The sequence below is a fragment of the Apodemus sylvaticus genome, chromosome 21 (genome assembly GCF_947179515.1).
Source record: "Apodemus sylvaticus chromosome 21, mApoSyl1.1, whole genome shotgun sequence".
In the NCBI taxonomy this organism is placed as follows: domain Eukaryota; kingdom Metazoa; phylum Chordata; class Mammalia; order Rodentia; family Muridae; genus Apodemus; species Apodemus sylvaticus.
The window spans coordinates 25443367-25461748 of NC_067492.1; the positions used below are offsets into that span (position 1 = coordinate 25443367).

Here is an 18382-nt window from a genome sequence, read left to right on the forward strand (position 1 = left end):
TGAGCTTATGCATCAAGTCTGCACAAACCTCCAGCGACTTCACGTTGCGGGTGGGCAAGTGTGACTTGAATTTGGTGACTTGCCATCTCAGGCTCCACGGGCCTCTTTCCTGTAATCTTTAAATGCCACAGCTGAGGCATGGCTTCCTGACCGACTTGTTCTTCAGGAGGAGCGAACTGTACAGAGCTCCATAGCGCGCACCACCACATCTTGGGAAAGCTGAGCCCTTATTGTCAATTCTTTGGCTAAAAGGCCAAGAACCTAGATAGACCTGCTGCTACCCCCACAGCTCTGACCAACACTAAGAAAGGCAGCAGGTTCACAGGCTCTGGGATTAATATGCAAGTGTCTTTGCATGGGAGGGGAGTCCTTCTGTGGTCTGTCATCCCAAGTCTAGCTGATATTCAAAGTCATACCTGTCCAATATTGTGAAAGTTGAGAGTGGGGGTGCTAGATGGGGAGATGCAGGACTCTAGGTCCTTGGCTGTTCGGGCTGGTTTTGTGTGTCAACTTGACCCACGCTAGAGTCATCAGAGAGGAAGGAGCCTCAGTTGAGGAAACACCTCCATGACGTCCAACTATAAGGCATTTTCTCAATCAGTGGTCAGTGGGGGAGGGCCCAGACCACTGTGGGTGGTGCCATCCTTGACCTGGTGGTCCTGGGTTCTATAAGAAAGCAGGTTGAGCAAGCCATGTGAAGCAAGGCAGTGAGAGGCACCCCCTCCATGGCCTCTGCATCAGCTCCTGCCTCCAGCATCTCTCCCTGTGTCCTGATTTCCTTGAGCTGTGAAGAGCAACATGGAAGTGTAAGCCAAGTAAACCTTCTCCTCTCCAAGTTGTTTTCTGGCCATGGCGTTTCATCACAGCAATAGAAATCCTAAGACAAGAAGTGTATCTGTGGGAGAGACAGTTTAAATCAAGAGTCTCTGCTCTCTCTTGTTTTTGGAGACAGGAGCTCATGTCACTCAGGCTGGACTCAAACCCACTATGGAGCTGAGCCTGGTTTTGATCCGATTCCCTGGCGTCCACCTTCTGAGTGCTGACATGCACTCAGGTATCTGACAGACACTAATCACCATGGTTGGCATCCTATCTCTCTCTTTGATTCCTTGGCTGTGGGCAGACTTGTTCCTTGAAGACTGGAGTGGCCTCACAAACTGACTCAAGCTTCCTCCTCCTCATGGGATTCTTCTGTTTGCTTTGGATTTCTTAATAAGCAGTTCCCTGACTCTAGACATCTTAGTCCCCATCACTTGAAACCCATCGTGCCTGAGAGCCACCCACTTCTAATTCTCAGAGGGAGGCCGTGATTGGGAAGGAGGGTGAAAACACTGGGCGTGGTTGAAGTCTCCCCTCGGTCCTCACAAGTTCGAACCTGCCCAGTTTCTCCAAGGCAGCTTTCTGGCCTGGCGCCTGCATCCACATCTGGCCTGCCGAAGCCTGGTGTATTTGTTGTTCAGAGAAGCGAGTATACTTTCTGGGCCCTCACGAGAGAGAGTGATAGACTCAGAGAGAAAGTGCTTTCACTGGCTGCCCAGGCACTTAGCTTCAGGGGAGCAATGGGGATTAGTAGAGGTTGGACGAAGGGATATTCAAGGACTTCTTTGGTCTCAGTAGACTGGAGAACCTCCACTTTCAACAGCCCTAAGGTCCCTGGTATAACCTATGAACTCGGCCTTATTAAGAAGGGAGAGCCAGTTAAGGGTGCAGCCTGGATAGAGGGTCCCAGATCTGAGACTCAGCATTAACTATCAAGCTCATGTGTAACACCAAGGGAAGGGTTGCTTTCTGTCAGAATACAAGCGTATGTTGTTACATGTTCTCTGTCCCAAACCTCCCCCACCCCTCCCTGTTGAGCTCTCTGATGGACCACGCCCTCTAAACTAGTCTTGACCCTGAACCTTCCCAGGTAGAGATACAACGCAGTTACTCCGGAACAAACCAGGAAAGGAGAGGCTGGAAGGAGGAGACATAGGAGTCCCAGTGAGATAGTCCTGGGGGCTGTGACAAGTCCCTGGGCTGTAGCCTAAGGCCCTATGTGATGTCACAGAGTCACACCTTAAACCTTGGCCAAACTTATGTCAGAAGCAAAGCTGTATGCTAACAAGGGATAATTGTCTTTCTTGTGAGAGTCCTGTCAGTGGCTTTAGGATGGAGTCTGCAGCTAGGCATAATGGACATTGGAGCTGTGCCTCTCTGGGCTCAGTGTCCCCCTCCCCCCAACAGGGAGGTAGGAGTCAAGATGGAATCAAGATGTTGTTCAGTGAGTCCAGTCTGACTGGAGGCCAATTCTGACTTTATTGGCTATGGTCAGCATTCATCATCCCCTGCCTTGCCTTCCTGGGCGTCTGCCCTCACCATGTGGTCACCATCTACCTCTGGTTGGCCATCACTGAGACTGATGGTTGGTGGGTAGAGCCAGGATGGAGAGGGTCAAGGAGGAGAGTGTGGTGGCTTGGGCATGGTGGGTAGGGTGGTAGGATGATGGGTAGGGAGAGGTAACAGGCTAGAGCCTGAAGACTGTGAGCATACAGTTCTCCTTGTCTCTTCCTCTTTTGGAAAAACCCATCCTAGGAAAGAATATTTGGTTTATCATCCCCAGAGTGGCACATGTCCTCAGGACAGAGATAATCAGACCCCCTTGCTCTGCCCCAACCACAGCCACTTAGAGGCTCCAGGAGAGTCCTGTCTAGTCCAGTCAGAGTCCTGTGAGATCTGATATTTGGTTTCTGGCAGAGAGAGCATCTCTTCATTCTGAGTCAGAACCAACCAAATCAGACATGGGACGTTTACTGCCATTTTACCAATGGGAGAATGGAGACAATGTGGTGGTCAGAGTCCAGAGGGACTCAACCCACGCCCTTGGACTTCCTGGATCTAGCCATGCACGAAGTCTGACTTATCACTTGGACAATTTGGTCACGTGAACCAGTAAAGTATTCTTTCTTGTCTCTTGCAATTGAGTAGAGAGGAGGGTGGTGATTGGGGTTCAGAGCCAGTCAGAGGGTCAAACTCTCTATCTTAATAGAAAACAGCACTGCAGCCCCTCCCCAGACCTGATGAGGGTGACAGTTTTGTGGCTGAGTCTATAACAGGGCTGCCACCTTGGAATTTCTTGGAGATGCGCTGAGCAGACACAGCTGTGCTACAGCCCAGTGGTCAAAGGTGTGCCTAGCCTCCAAGCTCAGACCCATTAGGCTTTGGCCAGATGAGGGCTCCTGGGCTCCAGAGAGTTTGCGTGGGCTTGGGAAGTACCATGTGGCTAAGCAGAATGGAACCCAGGACAATAGCTCTCCCTCTGATGATAAAGCTGCGGCCTTCATATCCAGTCCTTGGACGACCATGCTAGCTAGTGCCAAAGGATGCAGACAGGATCAGCTGAGCATGGGTTGGAGCTGCACCTGGTGTGCAGACGGGAGCCCTGCATGCAGAGGGCACCAAGGTTGTCTGAGTAAATGTATATGAAGGAGAAGGGAGTTATGCAACGGTGCCTTGTGTGTGCACAGATTGTGAATGAACACAGGCTTAACCTAGTGATTGTGTGAATGTTGCACATGGTGGCCAAGGACTGCTGTAGCCTCACTAGTGCCTTGTTCTTTCTGCCTTTGCTTTGGTGAGGTCTGGGGCTCAGGAGTGGCAGAGGCCTTCGGTTGCTATCCAAGGCCTGGGTCTTTCTGTGTGCATCCATAATGATTCAGCTACGGCCTGGCTTTGTCAACAGCTGTGGCTTCCCCATAGGAAGTTCTCCTCTGATCAGAAGGGCCCGCGTTGCAGGAATCCACACTCCATAAAGGGCAGCCTCCAAACAGTGCTGCCGAGAGCCAGGTATGAGCGACACAGATCTGTCACCTCTGGAAGCCTGACTTTGAGGCCTTCAAGGCATGGTGTGCCCTGTCCCTTGGGTTGCCCTCGGGAGAGTTTGGTGACCTGTGTCCTCCCTGGCTTTCTTCTCCCCCACCCTCCATCCTCACCTACTTCCCTGAGGATATTTCCCTAACCAGCGCTTTTCATAGCATGGCTGTGTAGCCGGGGTTGGTCCTTCTTCCTCCTGGCGTACCATCTGAGTGATGGACCATCACATGTCATCTCCCAGGGGTTCCAGGCACCCAGCTGTTCTCCTTGGGCCTTGCCCCTGCCAAAGAGAGGACTCAGACTCTTTGTGGGAATGTGCAGAGCCTTTGAGTAGGATTCCCACAGCCCAGAGAGTACATGGATAGAAGAGACAGAGAGAACCAAGAGGCTGGTAGTCCCTGGCGTTTAAGTCTTTAGAGCGGGTGTCAGGGTAGGAGGTCTGGGTGGGAGTCCGTGTGTCTGGACACCATCACCATAAAGGAGACTGAGCCTCACAGTGGGACATAGTAGCAAAGAACAGGGGGCAAGTGTTTTGCAAAGAGAGGAGACCATAGCCAACAGGGATTGCCTGAAAATGAGACCCAGGGACAGAGACTCCTTTAGAAAATCGGCAGTATAAGACAAGTCCAGGACCCAAACGTCAAGCTCAGCGTATAGCAGTGGCAGCAGAGGGCCAGCAGGTGGCAGTGTGAGCTTGAGTTTGGCCAGTGCTTGCATTTTTTTTTTTTTTCCCCAAGCAGGGAAATGGGATTTCCAGAAGGAACCTGTGGCTCCCTGTCTCATAACCCCACCCTCCCCATCCGCCTCACCTTTTTCAGGATCACACCCGAATTTTTGGGTGTGATTTTGGGGTTCTCTATGCTAGCGGAAGGAAAAGAAATGTGTCCGAGAAAGACAGTCTTCTGTGCGTAAAAAGGGGTCAACTAGGCAAAGCCTCTGTCTGAAGGGCAATAGGAAAGACGAGTGTTTCTGCAGAGGGAAGCAAGGCGTATATTTCTGTCTGTTTTCCTCGGAAGGATAAGCTTTTGCAGTACTGAAGGCCAAAAGGTGGTACCTTGTGTATGTGGAGTCAAGTTCTGGAATTAATGACTCATCACATTCTCCCATCAGACGGGTCTCAGAGAAGTGGCACCATGCTTCAGGAGAAGGGCCTAGGAGATGACTTAGTAAAGGGCCGGCCGTGCAAACAGGAGGATCTGAGTTCAGATTCCCAGGGCCACATAAAAGTCCAGGGGCAGCAGCATGGACTGGGAGCTGGACACAGGAGGTTTGGGGGACTTGGGCAGCCAGCCAATCTAAATTAATAGGGGTCTCCAGGAAATAGGGAAGCAGAGACAGGAGGATTGCCAGCAGGGCTACATAGTAACATCTTGTTTCAAAAACCCAAATAAAAGAGAAACAAAAAACGGAAATCCTGTGAGACTGTGTAGACACCCCTTCCCTACAAGAGCGCCACCTGGCTCAAACTTGAGAATCGGCCAGCTGGGCGTGCCACCGATCAGAGACTGACTTAAGACCTGCTTGTTTAGAGGGGTTCCTTTGCCTCTGAATTTGCAGCCACCAGGAACCCTCAGGGCCCCCATGCACTCCTCGAAAGTAGGACTCCCTTCTACACCTTTGTTGGTAATGAGCATTTATTTTGAGTACAGAAAAGATACACTGCTGCTTGTTCAGCCTAATCTAGGAAGGAGAAAAGCTGTTCTGTAGATCCCTCCAAGGCATTGAGCGGGCAGGAATGTTCTTCTGCCCCCACCACTTTCCAGAGCTCTAGAAACAGGCTGCCTTTCTTAAAACAGTCTCACCCCTGGGGTGCATTTTAAAGGCTGTGCAGTACAACAGACAGACATCTTTGCCTAGAAAGCAGAACACCACAAAGATGGGCAGAAGTGCTTGTAAACAAGGTTCCCTCCCCCAGGCTGTGACTCTAGGGTGCTGCCCGCCCGATGTTACAGAACCTGTGGGCTGGGCTCTTTCGGTTCTGCATCAGAATAAATGCTATTTCTATAGAAAATAAAAATCAAGATAGCCGTCCTTGCCACCCCTCTGCTTAGGAAAGGGATTGCTGAAGTTTCTTAGCCCTTCGTTGGAGGAATTGAATGTGGGAAGGGGATCAGTGGGGGGACAGGTCTGCTGTTTGGGGATGACTGACAGAAGGTCGGAGTCGGGGAGGCAGGGGGTCTCACTCCCTGTCAGCAGCAGTGCTGACGGGATACTCCTCAGTGCTTAGCTTTGGCAAGCTGGGTCTTCAAAGATCACCTTGTCACCTTATATAGTCTTTGGTGGAGACTGCTGGAGCCCGCAGGCTAATATCTGAGCCTGTCTCCAACCGACTGTCTCCACACACCTGCTTCCGGGATGGGGTGTTGGTAGCAGCACTGGTCTTCTCATAGTGACACAGAGTGGGGTACATTTGTGGGTTTTTTTTTGTCTTTTTGTTTTGTTTTTTTTTGTTTTGTCTCTGCATATGCCCCAGAGAGGCAAGCCCAAAATTCATCAACTCAGTCAGTCCTCAGCTGAGAGTCGCCATCCTGGACGACAGCGCTGGCTCTTGGGTTGGCTTGAGACCTCTTAGACTCAGGCTGCCAGGGCTGGCTGGGCACTTACTGAGCAGTGGGTCCTTCTGTGTCTCCTCTGGGTGGTGTCTAGGCAGCATTGTGGGGAGGGGGGTGGCTACCCACACCTTATTTTCCTTGAGCTCTTAATCCCGGCACGGACATAAGAACACATGTGACGTTCCTTCATGACACATGCCCAAGGGCCTGTCTCCCCCTGAAACTTAGGGTGGGAGTCTGAGCTAACCCCACTAGCACCGCCAAACTGAGGACATCGAGACAGGCTAAATGGGCTGCGAGGCCTCCAGGTCACGCCTAAGCCACCAGACCTGTTTTTTCTCCACCGTGTAAGTGGCAGGATGGTGACATTGTGACTCTTCCGCCCTGGGGTTGAGAGATAGGCACAGTGCACAGTAGGACCTCATTGGGACCTGTCTCAGCTCCCAGTAGGATAAGCCCTGGGGTAGGAGTTATGGCAGGAAGTTGACCAAGCAGTATCTGCGGGAGAATCAGATTGTGGCCACGGCCTAGAGGAGGCTGGGGAAAGCCTGTTCAGCACTGTTCAGAGAGGCACTACCACCAGGCACCAGGCTGGGGAGGAAGAGATACCAGGTAGGGAATACTTCGTCTAAAGAAAACCTTCCCAGGTGAGTTTGTGTGGTAGTGGGACTTGTGCATATTACAGGTGTCTGCGTATGTGTGGGATGTGTCAGTGTATGCACTCGGGGGGGGGTGTCAGTATATATTTGTAGTCATATATATGCATGTGCATGAGTTGTGTGTGCACCTGTGTGCCTGGAGGAGACAGGGTAGCCTGGTCGGACCAATGGGACTTATGGGCTTGGCCGCTCACACAATCCTTTCAGGGCTGGGGGTCGGAGCCTGGGTTGGGGTGGGTGAGCCCTGGGAGTTACTTGGCTGAGGTTCTGGCCCTGGCAATGGCAGCAGGTCAGACGGAGAGCCCGTTCCACACACGGCTTCGTAAGGTGGCAGCGAGTCCAGGGAGACAGTGTGGAGGCCACTCCGGCCCTGGGTCCTCTGCTCTTGATGATGGTGGCTCTGGCCGCTGCCTGAGTCAAGGGCGCCATTCAGCGTGGGGCAGGACTCAGTCATTGAGTACGGTGGTGGCGCATCAGTGGGGACATACAGCTGAGTGGCCCCTGGTCCCACGCACTCCTCATAGCTGCGAGAGAAGAGTTTTCACTCAGGTTATCAATTCCAAGGCCGTAGGGCAGGTGGAAGAGTCTGTATTCTGTGTGGGGAGGAGCTGCCCTCATTGTAGAATACGGCCAGCCTCACATATGCTGACTCCACGTATGAGACCCTCTAGTCCCCAGGGAGGACAGCCTGACATTGTTAGCTGGACCAGACTTTACCCTCACATCCCATGTGAACCCAAGCAAGTCCTCACACTGTTCCTCTCTCTGGGGTTTTAGATTCCCTGGAATAAGAGCAGCCCCTGTCTAGGGAAGAGTCCCAGCCTGGGCACTGTGAATGGGTTCGGTAGGACCCTCCTGAGATGTCTCCACATTGCTGTTTTCTAGATTTAGGAAGCAGTCTCTGGGGCCCCTGAAACCATAGCTATAGAGCCAAGAGCACCATCTGCTCCTCCCAGAGCCTCTGGTGGGAGGGAAAAGACATATTTGCCAGGACCAGGCTCTGGGAGAACTCAAATGTCCAAGAAGGCACTGTCACTTCCCAGGGTCCAGTGCCCCAGTGAAGGCTGGCCATGATGATAATTCCTGTCCCATTGAACAGTTTTTGGAATCTGGGGATCTAGACATCTCACCCCAAGGGCAGAAGCCTAGTGTCCAGCGAACTTCCTTCTGTCTTCCTCCCTTGCCCTGGACACTGCCCTTGAGTCTCCTGGAGCAGTAGATTTATCTCCTCCATCCCAGACCCTACAGTCTATTTTCTTGTGTAAAGTAGTATGGGTCATTCAATTTACTGGGTTTTTCTTGGTGCTAAGATGGTACTGTGGGTAACTGGGGGCAACACAGTTCAGAGTGGACCAGAACCCTACAGCTTCTGAAAGTGTTCCCTGAGAATATGCCAATGTCCCTGTTCCCCAGGGAGCCCAGCTGTTTTAGCCTGAATTGGACACTAAAGGGTACCCCTCTGACCTTGTAGTTCATCTAAAGGGCAGGGCCACCACGGGCTACTTCGATGGATGTAAAGATGCAGGCAGAGAGCGTCTGGGAGGAGGTGGGGCTCTCTGTGAGTCAGAGCTGTCTGGGTTCATATCAGATGGGAATGGGTGGCCGAGAGCCGTTCCTGGGCTAGCGGCAAGAGTGTGCAGCAGGTCGGGGATGGGACTGGAAAGGCTAGAGCAAGACTGCGAGAAGGCAAGGCTAGGATTTAAGACAAGAACATGCAGAGGCCAGAGAGAGGACTGGAAAGGCAGGCCGACCGCACAGCACACCATGGAGACCAAACATGATAGGGGCCAGCCAAGTCTGGGGACTCTGTGGCTACACCCACAATATGTGAGAAAGACTGATCTTTGAGTGGGCATAGGTTCCTGGTGTCACAAACAGAAGCTCAACAGATTTTGCTCCCTGAATGAATACTGATTCCACAGTTATGATCCCAAGTGCCGCACTATTCTTCCTCCCCACCCCACTTATTGGGGCTCATGAAAACTGTCATGAGACCATGCCAAAAACGACAAGGCTTCTCTGCCCGTCACCCATCAGCCTGAAGAAGCCAGCTGGTGTTTGTTGTCCACCCTGGCGGCATCTCCCAAGTCATCTCCATCCTCAAGGGGGCTTGATTTGTTGGAGGGAAGAGAGAGGCTGTGTCCAAGTCAACTGGAGTCCTTTTGTATTTGCACACAGGGGCAGCTGAGGTTCTTGCCCTGGGTTGGAGATCTTTTTATTCAGGGAATCCCTTGCTCCCCCCACCACAGGGGCTCCTTACCCTGGTGGAGAATCTGGGTACAGCTCCCGGAGCACGGTGATATCCACATCCCCCTCAGAGCTGATGTCCAAGGGCGGGGGCCAGTCCTCGGCAGGGCTGCAGGCATAGGGCATCCTGTGGCTGGAGTGGCTGTGTGTGTGTCCTCCAGATGCTGCAGAGAACAGAAGTGCAGGCCATCTATCCAAGGTGGTCCCCCGCATGACCATCCTCTTACCAGACTCAGCTGCTTCTATCCCAACCACACCACCAGAATGTGGAGTTGTGGGAGTGGGGTCCCAGAGAGGAGTCAAGGCTGGTGCTATCCTGAGGATGGTGACAGTTTAGCCCAGGGCGTTGATAGCACTAGGTGGTACCTGCTAAGCTTTGATAAGTTGGCTTGGCCACATCCTCTTCCCTCCAACTGAGCAAGTCCCTTTGAGGATGGAGGTGATGGAGATGTCACCTATGTTAGCACAGGATTGCGTGCGGGTGAAGAGACAGGTGTGCTCAGCACACATGTGACTTCAGAGACTAACTCCCAGTCCCCATACAAACTTCTTACTTTTGACCCAATAGCAACAGAAGAATCTGGATGAGGAACTATATTCACCGATCCAATTCTGGGGTTATTCATGGGAATCAAGAAAACTCTCAGAGGAGAATATTATAGAGATATCTATTCATTATTGGTGGCTCTGTCTGTCTGGCAGGTCATGATCCTTATCTTATCTCCCATATCGCCTGGGTTTTAAACATTTTTCTACAATGAATACATAGTTTATGTTTCTACTAGGAAAAATAAATCCAACCCAATAGCAGGTTGTGAAAAGGGAGATGAGGTTTATTCCCCTTCAGGTGTCAGCTGAAAAATGGGAGCTTGGAAGGATGTGAGAGAGGAGAGTCAGAGGAGACAAGCAGAAACTCGCTGGAGCTGCCGGGCACTGGAGCTGGGGTCCTGCGCTAGCAGCACTGCCCAGAAGGATCTCTGGGCTCACCCAGGGCGGGGATCCACTTGTAGAGTGGAAGCAGGGGTTTGCTGCTTTCCTTGTCTCCATACCCCTGACTTGGGAATTACAAAATTGTCTGTTGCTACTTTGTTTCCAACCCAATTCCCCGGTAAAATAAAGCTCAATTCAATCACTCAACAAAACAAGCTACAAGCCTAGATTGGGCAGACTTCCCACTACACTACTTACTCTATTTCCATCTATATTATCTCATATAACTTGAGGTTTCTCCAGGCCACGAGCCTCTCTCTCTCTCTCTCTCTCTCTCTCTCTCTCTCTCTCTCTCTCTCTCTCTCTCTCCCTCCCTCCCTCCCTCCCTCCCTCCCTCCCTCTCCCTCTCCCTCTCCCTCTCCCTCTCCCTCTCCTCTCTCTCTCTCTCTCTCTCTCTCTCTCTCTCTCTCTCTCTCTCTCTCTCTCTCTCTGCCGCAGTCCTCCTCCCCTTCTCTCTCAGCTCTTCCCACTTTCTCCTGCCCAATCATTGGCTCAAGCCTTTATTTGAAAAGTTACGGTGGGGAGAAGGTTCACAAGGCAACTCCTCATTTGCAGCCCCTCTGAGGAGTGGAATTAGCATCAAAATACAAGCCCAGAGCTATCCACAGCACTCCTCCCTGGTTCTATGTGAGACTTAACCACAAAGACTCCTGAAGGTCAGTCCATCCACAGCCTCTGCAAAACCTCCTCTGGGCTGCAGGTGGGGTGGACCACACCCAGGTCCTGCTCTCAAGGATGCCACTCCCGTGACTGAGGCAGGAGGCATGGGTGGGAGGGAAGGAAGAAGGGGGGAATCCCCTGTTCACTTCACTTTTCCCATAGGGATAAGGAGGGCTGGGGATACCTCCCAAAGGAAGTCAACAGCCTTTGAGACTGATAGGGCAGCTTCAGAACAGTGGCTAGGTGGGGGTAACCTAGGGTGAAAGGCTGGGTGCTGGGAGAGCATGAGGTACGTGGGGGTGGGGTGTGGGAGGGGTGGTGTGAAGGGTGGGGCAGTAGGGGTTGAGTGGGAGGAGCAGGAAGCAGGAAGGATGTACTGTGCCTGCCCGGATCAGGACAGTTAAGGTAGTACCTGGTCTCCTCATGGGAACATAGGTCACGCCAGTCTGGTCTGGGCTGTATGTGCCCTTGACTTGTCTGCTAGGGAGAGCTTGGCTCCCCCTCCCCCCCCCCCTCCCCCCCCCCCCCGTGGAGACTTTTGGCCTTGGCTGCCTGAGCTTCCTTCTCTGTCCATGCACAAACCTGCTGACTTTTCTTACTGGTCTTAGTTGCTTCAGAGAGCAATGGCTCTCTGATGTCGCTAACTGGCTGTCCTTCCACTGTCACCACTCTCAGTCTTGTCTAAGATCCGGCCTCCTGCTTCCCTCTAGGCTTCCAGAGGAGCAACATCTAGGTCCAAAGGGCCTTTGGCGTCCAGGTGTCTGCTGCACCCAGCCCTAAGCCTACAGGTGGCCCTTTAGGGCTGCATGGGAGTCCTAAAGTCCTGAGTGCACCCAGGTCAGCTACCCAGGGCATTTCTAACCTACCTCTTGCAAGAGGGTGACCCCGGGATACATTGTTCAACTGTTCCAACCTAAAAGTTTGCATCACCAAATGGAAGTGAGGAGCACAGCTAGCCACTCAAAACTGTTGGGAGGAGGACTTTGCATAATGAGATTATGCAAAGGATGTCCCGAGAATCAGCAGGTGCTCTTTCCCACCAGCCCTCTGTGCTGGCTTCAGGTGTCCCTTAACTGCTAACAGGTGTCCCAGCCCTGCTGGTTCTCCCAATTTCTAGACTGGGTCCTGAAGGTCCCATAAAAAAACCTTCAGCTACCGTGAGAGGCCTCCCGGGGTCCTGAATGTCATGGGGAAGTCTGTTTTTGGTTTTGTTTTCTTAAGGGGCAGGTGGTCCCTAGTTTGGGCAGTGGCTCTGGCTGCCCAGTCCCTGCTCCCATGGGCCTTGTCCCTGCAATGGAACATTGCCTCAGAACTGAACTGTTCTGCTTCCTTGCTGGTCCCTGCCAGGAATGAGGTGGAGTCAGGTGGCCATGTTCTGTGTAAGTCCATGCATTCTGACCAGATGGACAATTCTGGGACTGGTCCCCCCCCCGTCCCCTAAATAGCCACCAGTGTATGACAAGAAACCCTGCAATGGTCTTTTTCTTTGTGGGCTCATATTTCCACTGCTCATTCATCCCATCATCGATTCATCTGTCTGTTTAGCTACTCCTCCTATCCACTCCTACCTGGGCCTGAGTTCCCATATTCTCACCCAGATCATCCATCTTAGTCAAGCATATGACTCAGTTCACCTCTAGATCCAGCCTTCTACCCCATTCATCTATTTCTCCACTTGTCTATCCATCCGCCATGACCATTTGCCCATCCATTTCCTCCATCCAACTGTCCACCGCTCTATGCATTCAATCCTTGGGTGCCTATCCCTCTACTGGCCTATTTCACCCACCAGTCGCTTTCTCCATCCAGTCACCCACCCACCCACGCATCCATCCTTCCACTCACTCGTTCGTCCTCTCATCCACATCTCCACTTCCCACTCACCCATCCCTTTCTCATTCATCTGCTCATTTACATACTTATGCTTTGATGCAGTCACTCATCCGCCTACCATCACCCTGCCTTCCATCTTTCTACTCATCCATTGTTTTAAAAAAATTCTTTATATATATTTATTCCCTTTTCTCCTTTTACTGTTTTAAAATAATTCATCTTCACGTTTAGATTCTTATCTCCAAATGATTCTGCTATTGGTGTTACTCCATTTTCTCATTTACTTCACTTATTAGCCACAGAATTTCTCTTTGTTTTTTCTCTTTTTTTATTTGATACATTCTTTATTTACATTTCAAATGATTTCCCATTTCCTGGATCCCCCCTCCCTGAAAGTCCCATAAGCCCTCTCCCCTCCCCCTGTTCCCCAATCCACCCCTTTCCACTTCCCTGTCCTGGTATTCCCCTATACTGCTGCACTGAGCCTTTCCAGGACTAGGGGCCACTCCTTCCTTCTTCTTGGGCATCATTTGATATGTGCATTGTGTCTTGGGTATCCCAAGCTTCTAGGCTAATATATGTTTATCAGTGAGTGCATACCATGATTGATCTTTTGAGACTGGGTTACCTCACTTAGGATGATGTTCCCGTTCCATCCATTTGTCTAAGAATTTCATGAATTCATTGTTTTTAATGGCTGAATAGTACTCCATTGTGTATATATACAACATTTTCTGTATCCATTCCTCTTTTGAGGGATATCTGGGTTCTTTCCAGCTTCTGGTTATTATAAATAGGGCTGCTGTGAACATAGTGGAACATGTATCCTTATTACATGCTGGGGAATCCTCTGGATATATGCCTAGGAGTGGAATAGTGGGGTCCTCCGGAAGCATCATTCCCAGTTTTCTGAGGAACTACCAGACTAATCTCCAGAGTGGTTGTACCGGCCTGCAACCCCACCAGCAGTGGAGGAGTGTTCCTCTTTCTCCACATCCTCACCAGCATCTGTTTTCTCCTGAGTTTTTGATCTTAGCCATTCTGATGGTATGAGGTGAAATCTCAGGGTCGTTTTGATTTGCATTTCCCTGATGATCAAGAATGTTGAACATTTCTGTAGGTGCTTCTCAGCCATTCAATATTCCTCAGGTAAAAATTCTCTGTTTAGCTCTGTACACCATTTTTTTAATGGGGTTACTTGGCTCTCTGAAGTATACCTTCTTGAGATCTTTGTATATCTTGGATATAAGCTCTCTCTCAGATGTGGTGTTGGTGAAGATCTTTTCCCAACTTGTTGCTTGCTGGTTTGTCCTTTTTACAATGTCCTTGGCCTTACAGAAACTTAGTAATTTTATGAGGTCCCATTTGTCAATTCTTGATCTTAGAGATATTGGTGTTCTGTTCAGGAAATTTTCCCCTATGTCTATGTCCCCAGATTCTTTTCTATTTCAGTGTGTCTGGTTTTATGTGGAGGTCCTTGATCCACTTGGACTTGAGCTTAGTATAAGGAGATAAGAATGGATCAATTTGCATTCTTCTGCATGCTGACCTCCAGTTGAACCAGCACCATTTGTTGAAAAGGCTATCTTTTTCCCACTGGTTGATTGTAGTTCCTTGTCAAAGATCAAGTGACCACAGGTGTGTGGGTTCACTTCTGGGTCTTCAATTCTATTCCATTGATCTACTTGCCTGTCACTGAACCAATGCCATGAAGTTTTTAACATAATTGCTCGGTAGTACTACTTGAGGTCGGGGATACTGATTCCTCCAGAAGTTCTTTTACTGTTGAGGATAGTTTTAGCTATCCTGGGTTTTTTGTTATTCCAGATGAATTTGAGAATTGCTCTTTCTAAGTTTATGAAGAATTGAGTTGGGATTTTGATGGGGATTGCATTGAATCTGTATATTGTTTTTGGCAGGATGGCCATTTTTACTATATTAATCCTGCCAATCCAAGAGCATGGAAGATTTTTCCATTTCTGAGATCTTCTTCCATTTCCTTCTTCCTTCTCCTGAAGTTCTTGTCATACAGATCTTTCATTTGTTTGGCTAGAGGCACACCAAGATACTTTATATTGTTTGTGGCTATTGTGAATGGTGTCATTTCCCTAATTTCCTTCTCAGCATGTTTATCCTTTGAGTATAGGAAGGCAACTGATTTGCTGGAGTTGATTTTATATCCAGTCACTTTGCTGAAGTTGTTTATCAGCTATAGGAGTTCTCTGGTGGAGTGTTTTGGGTTGCTTAAGTATACTATCATATCATCTGCAAATAGTGATAATTTGACTTCTTCCTTTCCAATTTGTATCCCTTTGACCTCTTTATGTTGTCTAATTGCTCTAGCTAAAACCTCAAGTACTATGTTAAAAAAGATATGGAGAGAGAGGTCAGTCTTGTCCCTGATTTTAGTGGGATTGCTTCAAGTTTCTCTCCATTTAGTTTGATGTTGGCTACTGGTTTGTTGTATATTTCTTTTATTATGTTTAGGTATGGGCCTTGAATTCCTGTTCTTTCCAAGATCTTTTACATGAAAGGATGCTGAATTTTGTCAAATGCTTTTTCAGCATCTAATGAAATGACCATGTGGTATTTTTCTTTGAGTTTGTTTATGTAGTGCATTACATTGATGGATTTCCATATATTGAACCATCCCTGCATCCCTGGGATGAAGCCTACTTGATAATGGTGAATGATCATTTTGATATGTTCTTGGATTCTGTTGACAAGAATTTTATTGACTATTTTTGCATCGATATTCATAAGCAAAATTGGTCTAAAGTTCTCTTTTTTTGTTGGATCTTTGTGTGGTTTTGGTATCAGCGAAATTGTGGCTTCATAGGACGAGTTGGGTAATGTTCCTTCTGTTTCTATTTTGTGGAATAGTTTATTCATCCATTTTTAATTCATCTCTCTACTCACTCATCCATTTGTCCATCCACATATCTCTCTATCATCCACCCAACTAACCATTTTCCATTCATCCTATCATCCATCTACCCACTTACCTACATATTCACAAATCCATCTATCTCTCCATCCATTCATGTTTCCATGCATCCATGAATCTATTCATCCATGCATCCATCCATCCATGCACCCATTCACCATGCATCCACAAACACATCCATCCATCCATCCATCCATCCATCCATCCATCCATCCATTCATCCATGCACCCATCCACCATGCATCCACAAACACATCCATCCATCCATCCATCCATCCATCCATCCATCCATCCATCTATCTATACAGCCAGCCAGATGCCATTGGACCAGTATCAGCACAGCATGACTCAACAATGGCAGGGGTTGAGGAATGTGACATACTTTCCGTCTGGCTTTCAGCCTCTGTGGACCCTTCTCTTGGTAGACCACAGGCCTGTTCATGCTGTGGGACATATTAGTGGACACATATGTGCTCTTCCTACAGACTAGGATACTTCCCTGACCCGACAGCAGAGATTCTATCCCTTGGACACCTCCTTAAGTCAGTCACAGTGGCAGGAGTAGCATGACTCAGAGCTCACCGTGGTCCTGCTCGTATTCTCGGTGTCTGTGCCGGCGGTGGCGGTGATGGTGATGGTGGCGGCGGTGGCGATGATGGTGTCGCTGGATCCGGGCCTGTCTGTCCCTTCTGATGCTTCCCACAATAATGGTGATGCAGGAGAGAGTGATGACCACACCTATGACAGCGCTCGCCACCAGCACTGGAGACACCAGCAGGTGGCTGTGCTCGGAGCTCTCGGAGAATGTGGTGGGGTAGAAGTAGCTGGTACGGTTGTATCGTGCTACTGTGAACAGAGAGAAATGACACTCAGCCGGGTCCCAGGCCTGTCACAAACCTTATTTTCTCAACCCTGCTGTCCTGGGAGTCATTTGTTTCTAAATAAATGGAGGAAAGTCAGGGTCAGACTTTTCATCCTGGTTGTTCCTGCTGTGGGAGAGAGAAGCAGGATTCCATTCAATGGCTCCTAGAGACTTCTGTTGCTTGTAGGCTGTCCTACTGTGTTTCCTCTGTCCCCTCTGCCTCAGTAGCCCATCTAACCCACAGATAGGACAATTCAGATAGACCTAGGCCATGACTGGGTCATGTTCTGCGAGGGATTTCTATTTGTCTGTCCACAGCCCATGTTAGGTGTACCCTTTGCTTAGGACTGTGTGGTGTTTCCAGGCCTTGCCTTTGTTTACCCTTTGTGTCCTCATGTCCAGCAACCAGGCTGGGTGTATCCAAGGCACCTAATGTGTATATGGTGTGAGTGGCTCCAGACTTGAAATCAGATGGGAGAATGTCAGGGAGGGTTTGAGTTGCTTTGGAACATTGAGGCTTCTGTCTTGGGTGGTAATCAAATGGAGTGTGAATGGTATTCTGCCTGGGTAACTGAAAGAAGGCTTTTTATTCTATGGAGGGTCTCTACATCCCCTTTCAATGGTGGCTGCTTTTCTCTTCAAATCCCTTCCCAGAACTTACCTCAAAAACTCTACCCACTTACCTCAAAAGCCCCAGTACGCTCAGTCCCCAGCAAGGTCAGGAGGGTAAAGAAAGAATTCGGGAGCTTAGCTGGGATTCGAACATGCCTGGCAGCATGTTAGCACATGTTGGGGGCTTTTGCAGGTCACTGATCATCACCATCAGTGGGTGTGTCACTGTTATCCCTGCCTGACCCCTGGAGGGATGTGCACTCCATGGTCCTCGCTAGGCATGCATGTTTCTCTTTAGTGCTCTCTCCTCTTTCTCTCTCTCTGTATGTGTGTACGCATGTTTTCATGTGAACATGGGGTGCATGCATGTGGAAACCTGAGCATGTCCAGAATCACCCCCTATCACTCTTCTACTGCACTCACTGCAGCAGGGCCTCTCAGTCAGACCCAGAGATAACCAATAGGGCTAGTTTTAGTAACCAGCTGAATGGAGATTCTCTGTCTCTAACTTCTGAGGCTGGGATTATACAGCTTCCCAACTCATATCTATATGGGTTCTGAGCACCCAAACTACAGTCTCCAAGGTTGGGTGCAAATGCTGTAACCATTGAGCCATCTCTCCAGCCCATGCGCACACTTCTTGACGCTCTGACAGGAGAATGTGGATGAAAATTGATTCTTGGGATTCAGTGAGGGCAAACACAGGGCAGTTTTCAGAGGCTCTACTGCATGTAGGCTCAGGGCTAAGATTTCACTTCTTCTTTGAGGTTCTTTCTGTTCATCCACTTCCCATTTAGTGTGAAGACACTGAGACTACATGCTATTAGATGACTCAAAGTTCCCTTAGGTAACTAAGGCAGGTTCTCTCTGTGCTGTGGTTGGTTCCCTCACTAAACAAGTCAGGAGGAAATGGATAAGAAGCTGGCAGGAGCATTAAAACAATAGGTTTGGGGAAGATAGAACTGAGTTATGTAAGAATGTGAGTAACTTAATTCTCACTGGGATTAATATGTATAAATGTGAGGTAGCGGTGGCAAGATATTTGTGGCAAGCCCTAGAAAAAAATCACTGAATATGGTGGAAAATCTTTTGAAAGAATCAAAATATTATACTATAAAGTATTCAGTTACAGCACGAAGGAGAATTGGAAGACAGGAGACGCACAGAC

General features: G+C 49.4%; 1 protein-coding gene across 1 annotated transcript in view; it reads right to left on the minus strand.

The window, feature by feature from the left end:
• Nucleotides 1-5485: 5485 nt before the first annotated feature.
• Nucleotides 5486-18382, minus strand: part of Bean1 (brain expressed associated with NEDD4 1) — a 51906-nt gene continuing 39009 nt past the window's right edge. Inside the window, exons 3-5 of the mRNA XM_052166513.1 lie at nucleotides 16323-16586; nucleotides 9324-9474; nucleotides 5486-7587 (exon numbers count right to left, since the gene is read on the minus strand). Coding sequence (XP_052022473.1) covers nucleotides 7254-7587; nucleotides 9324-9474; nucleotides 16323-16586 — 749 coding nt within the window. The 3' untranslated portion in view covers nucleotides 5486-7253. The remainder of the gene's footprint in view (nucleotides 7588-9323; nucleotides 9475-16322; nucleotides 16587-18382) is intronic.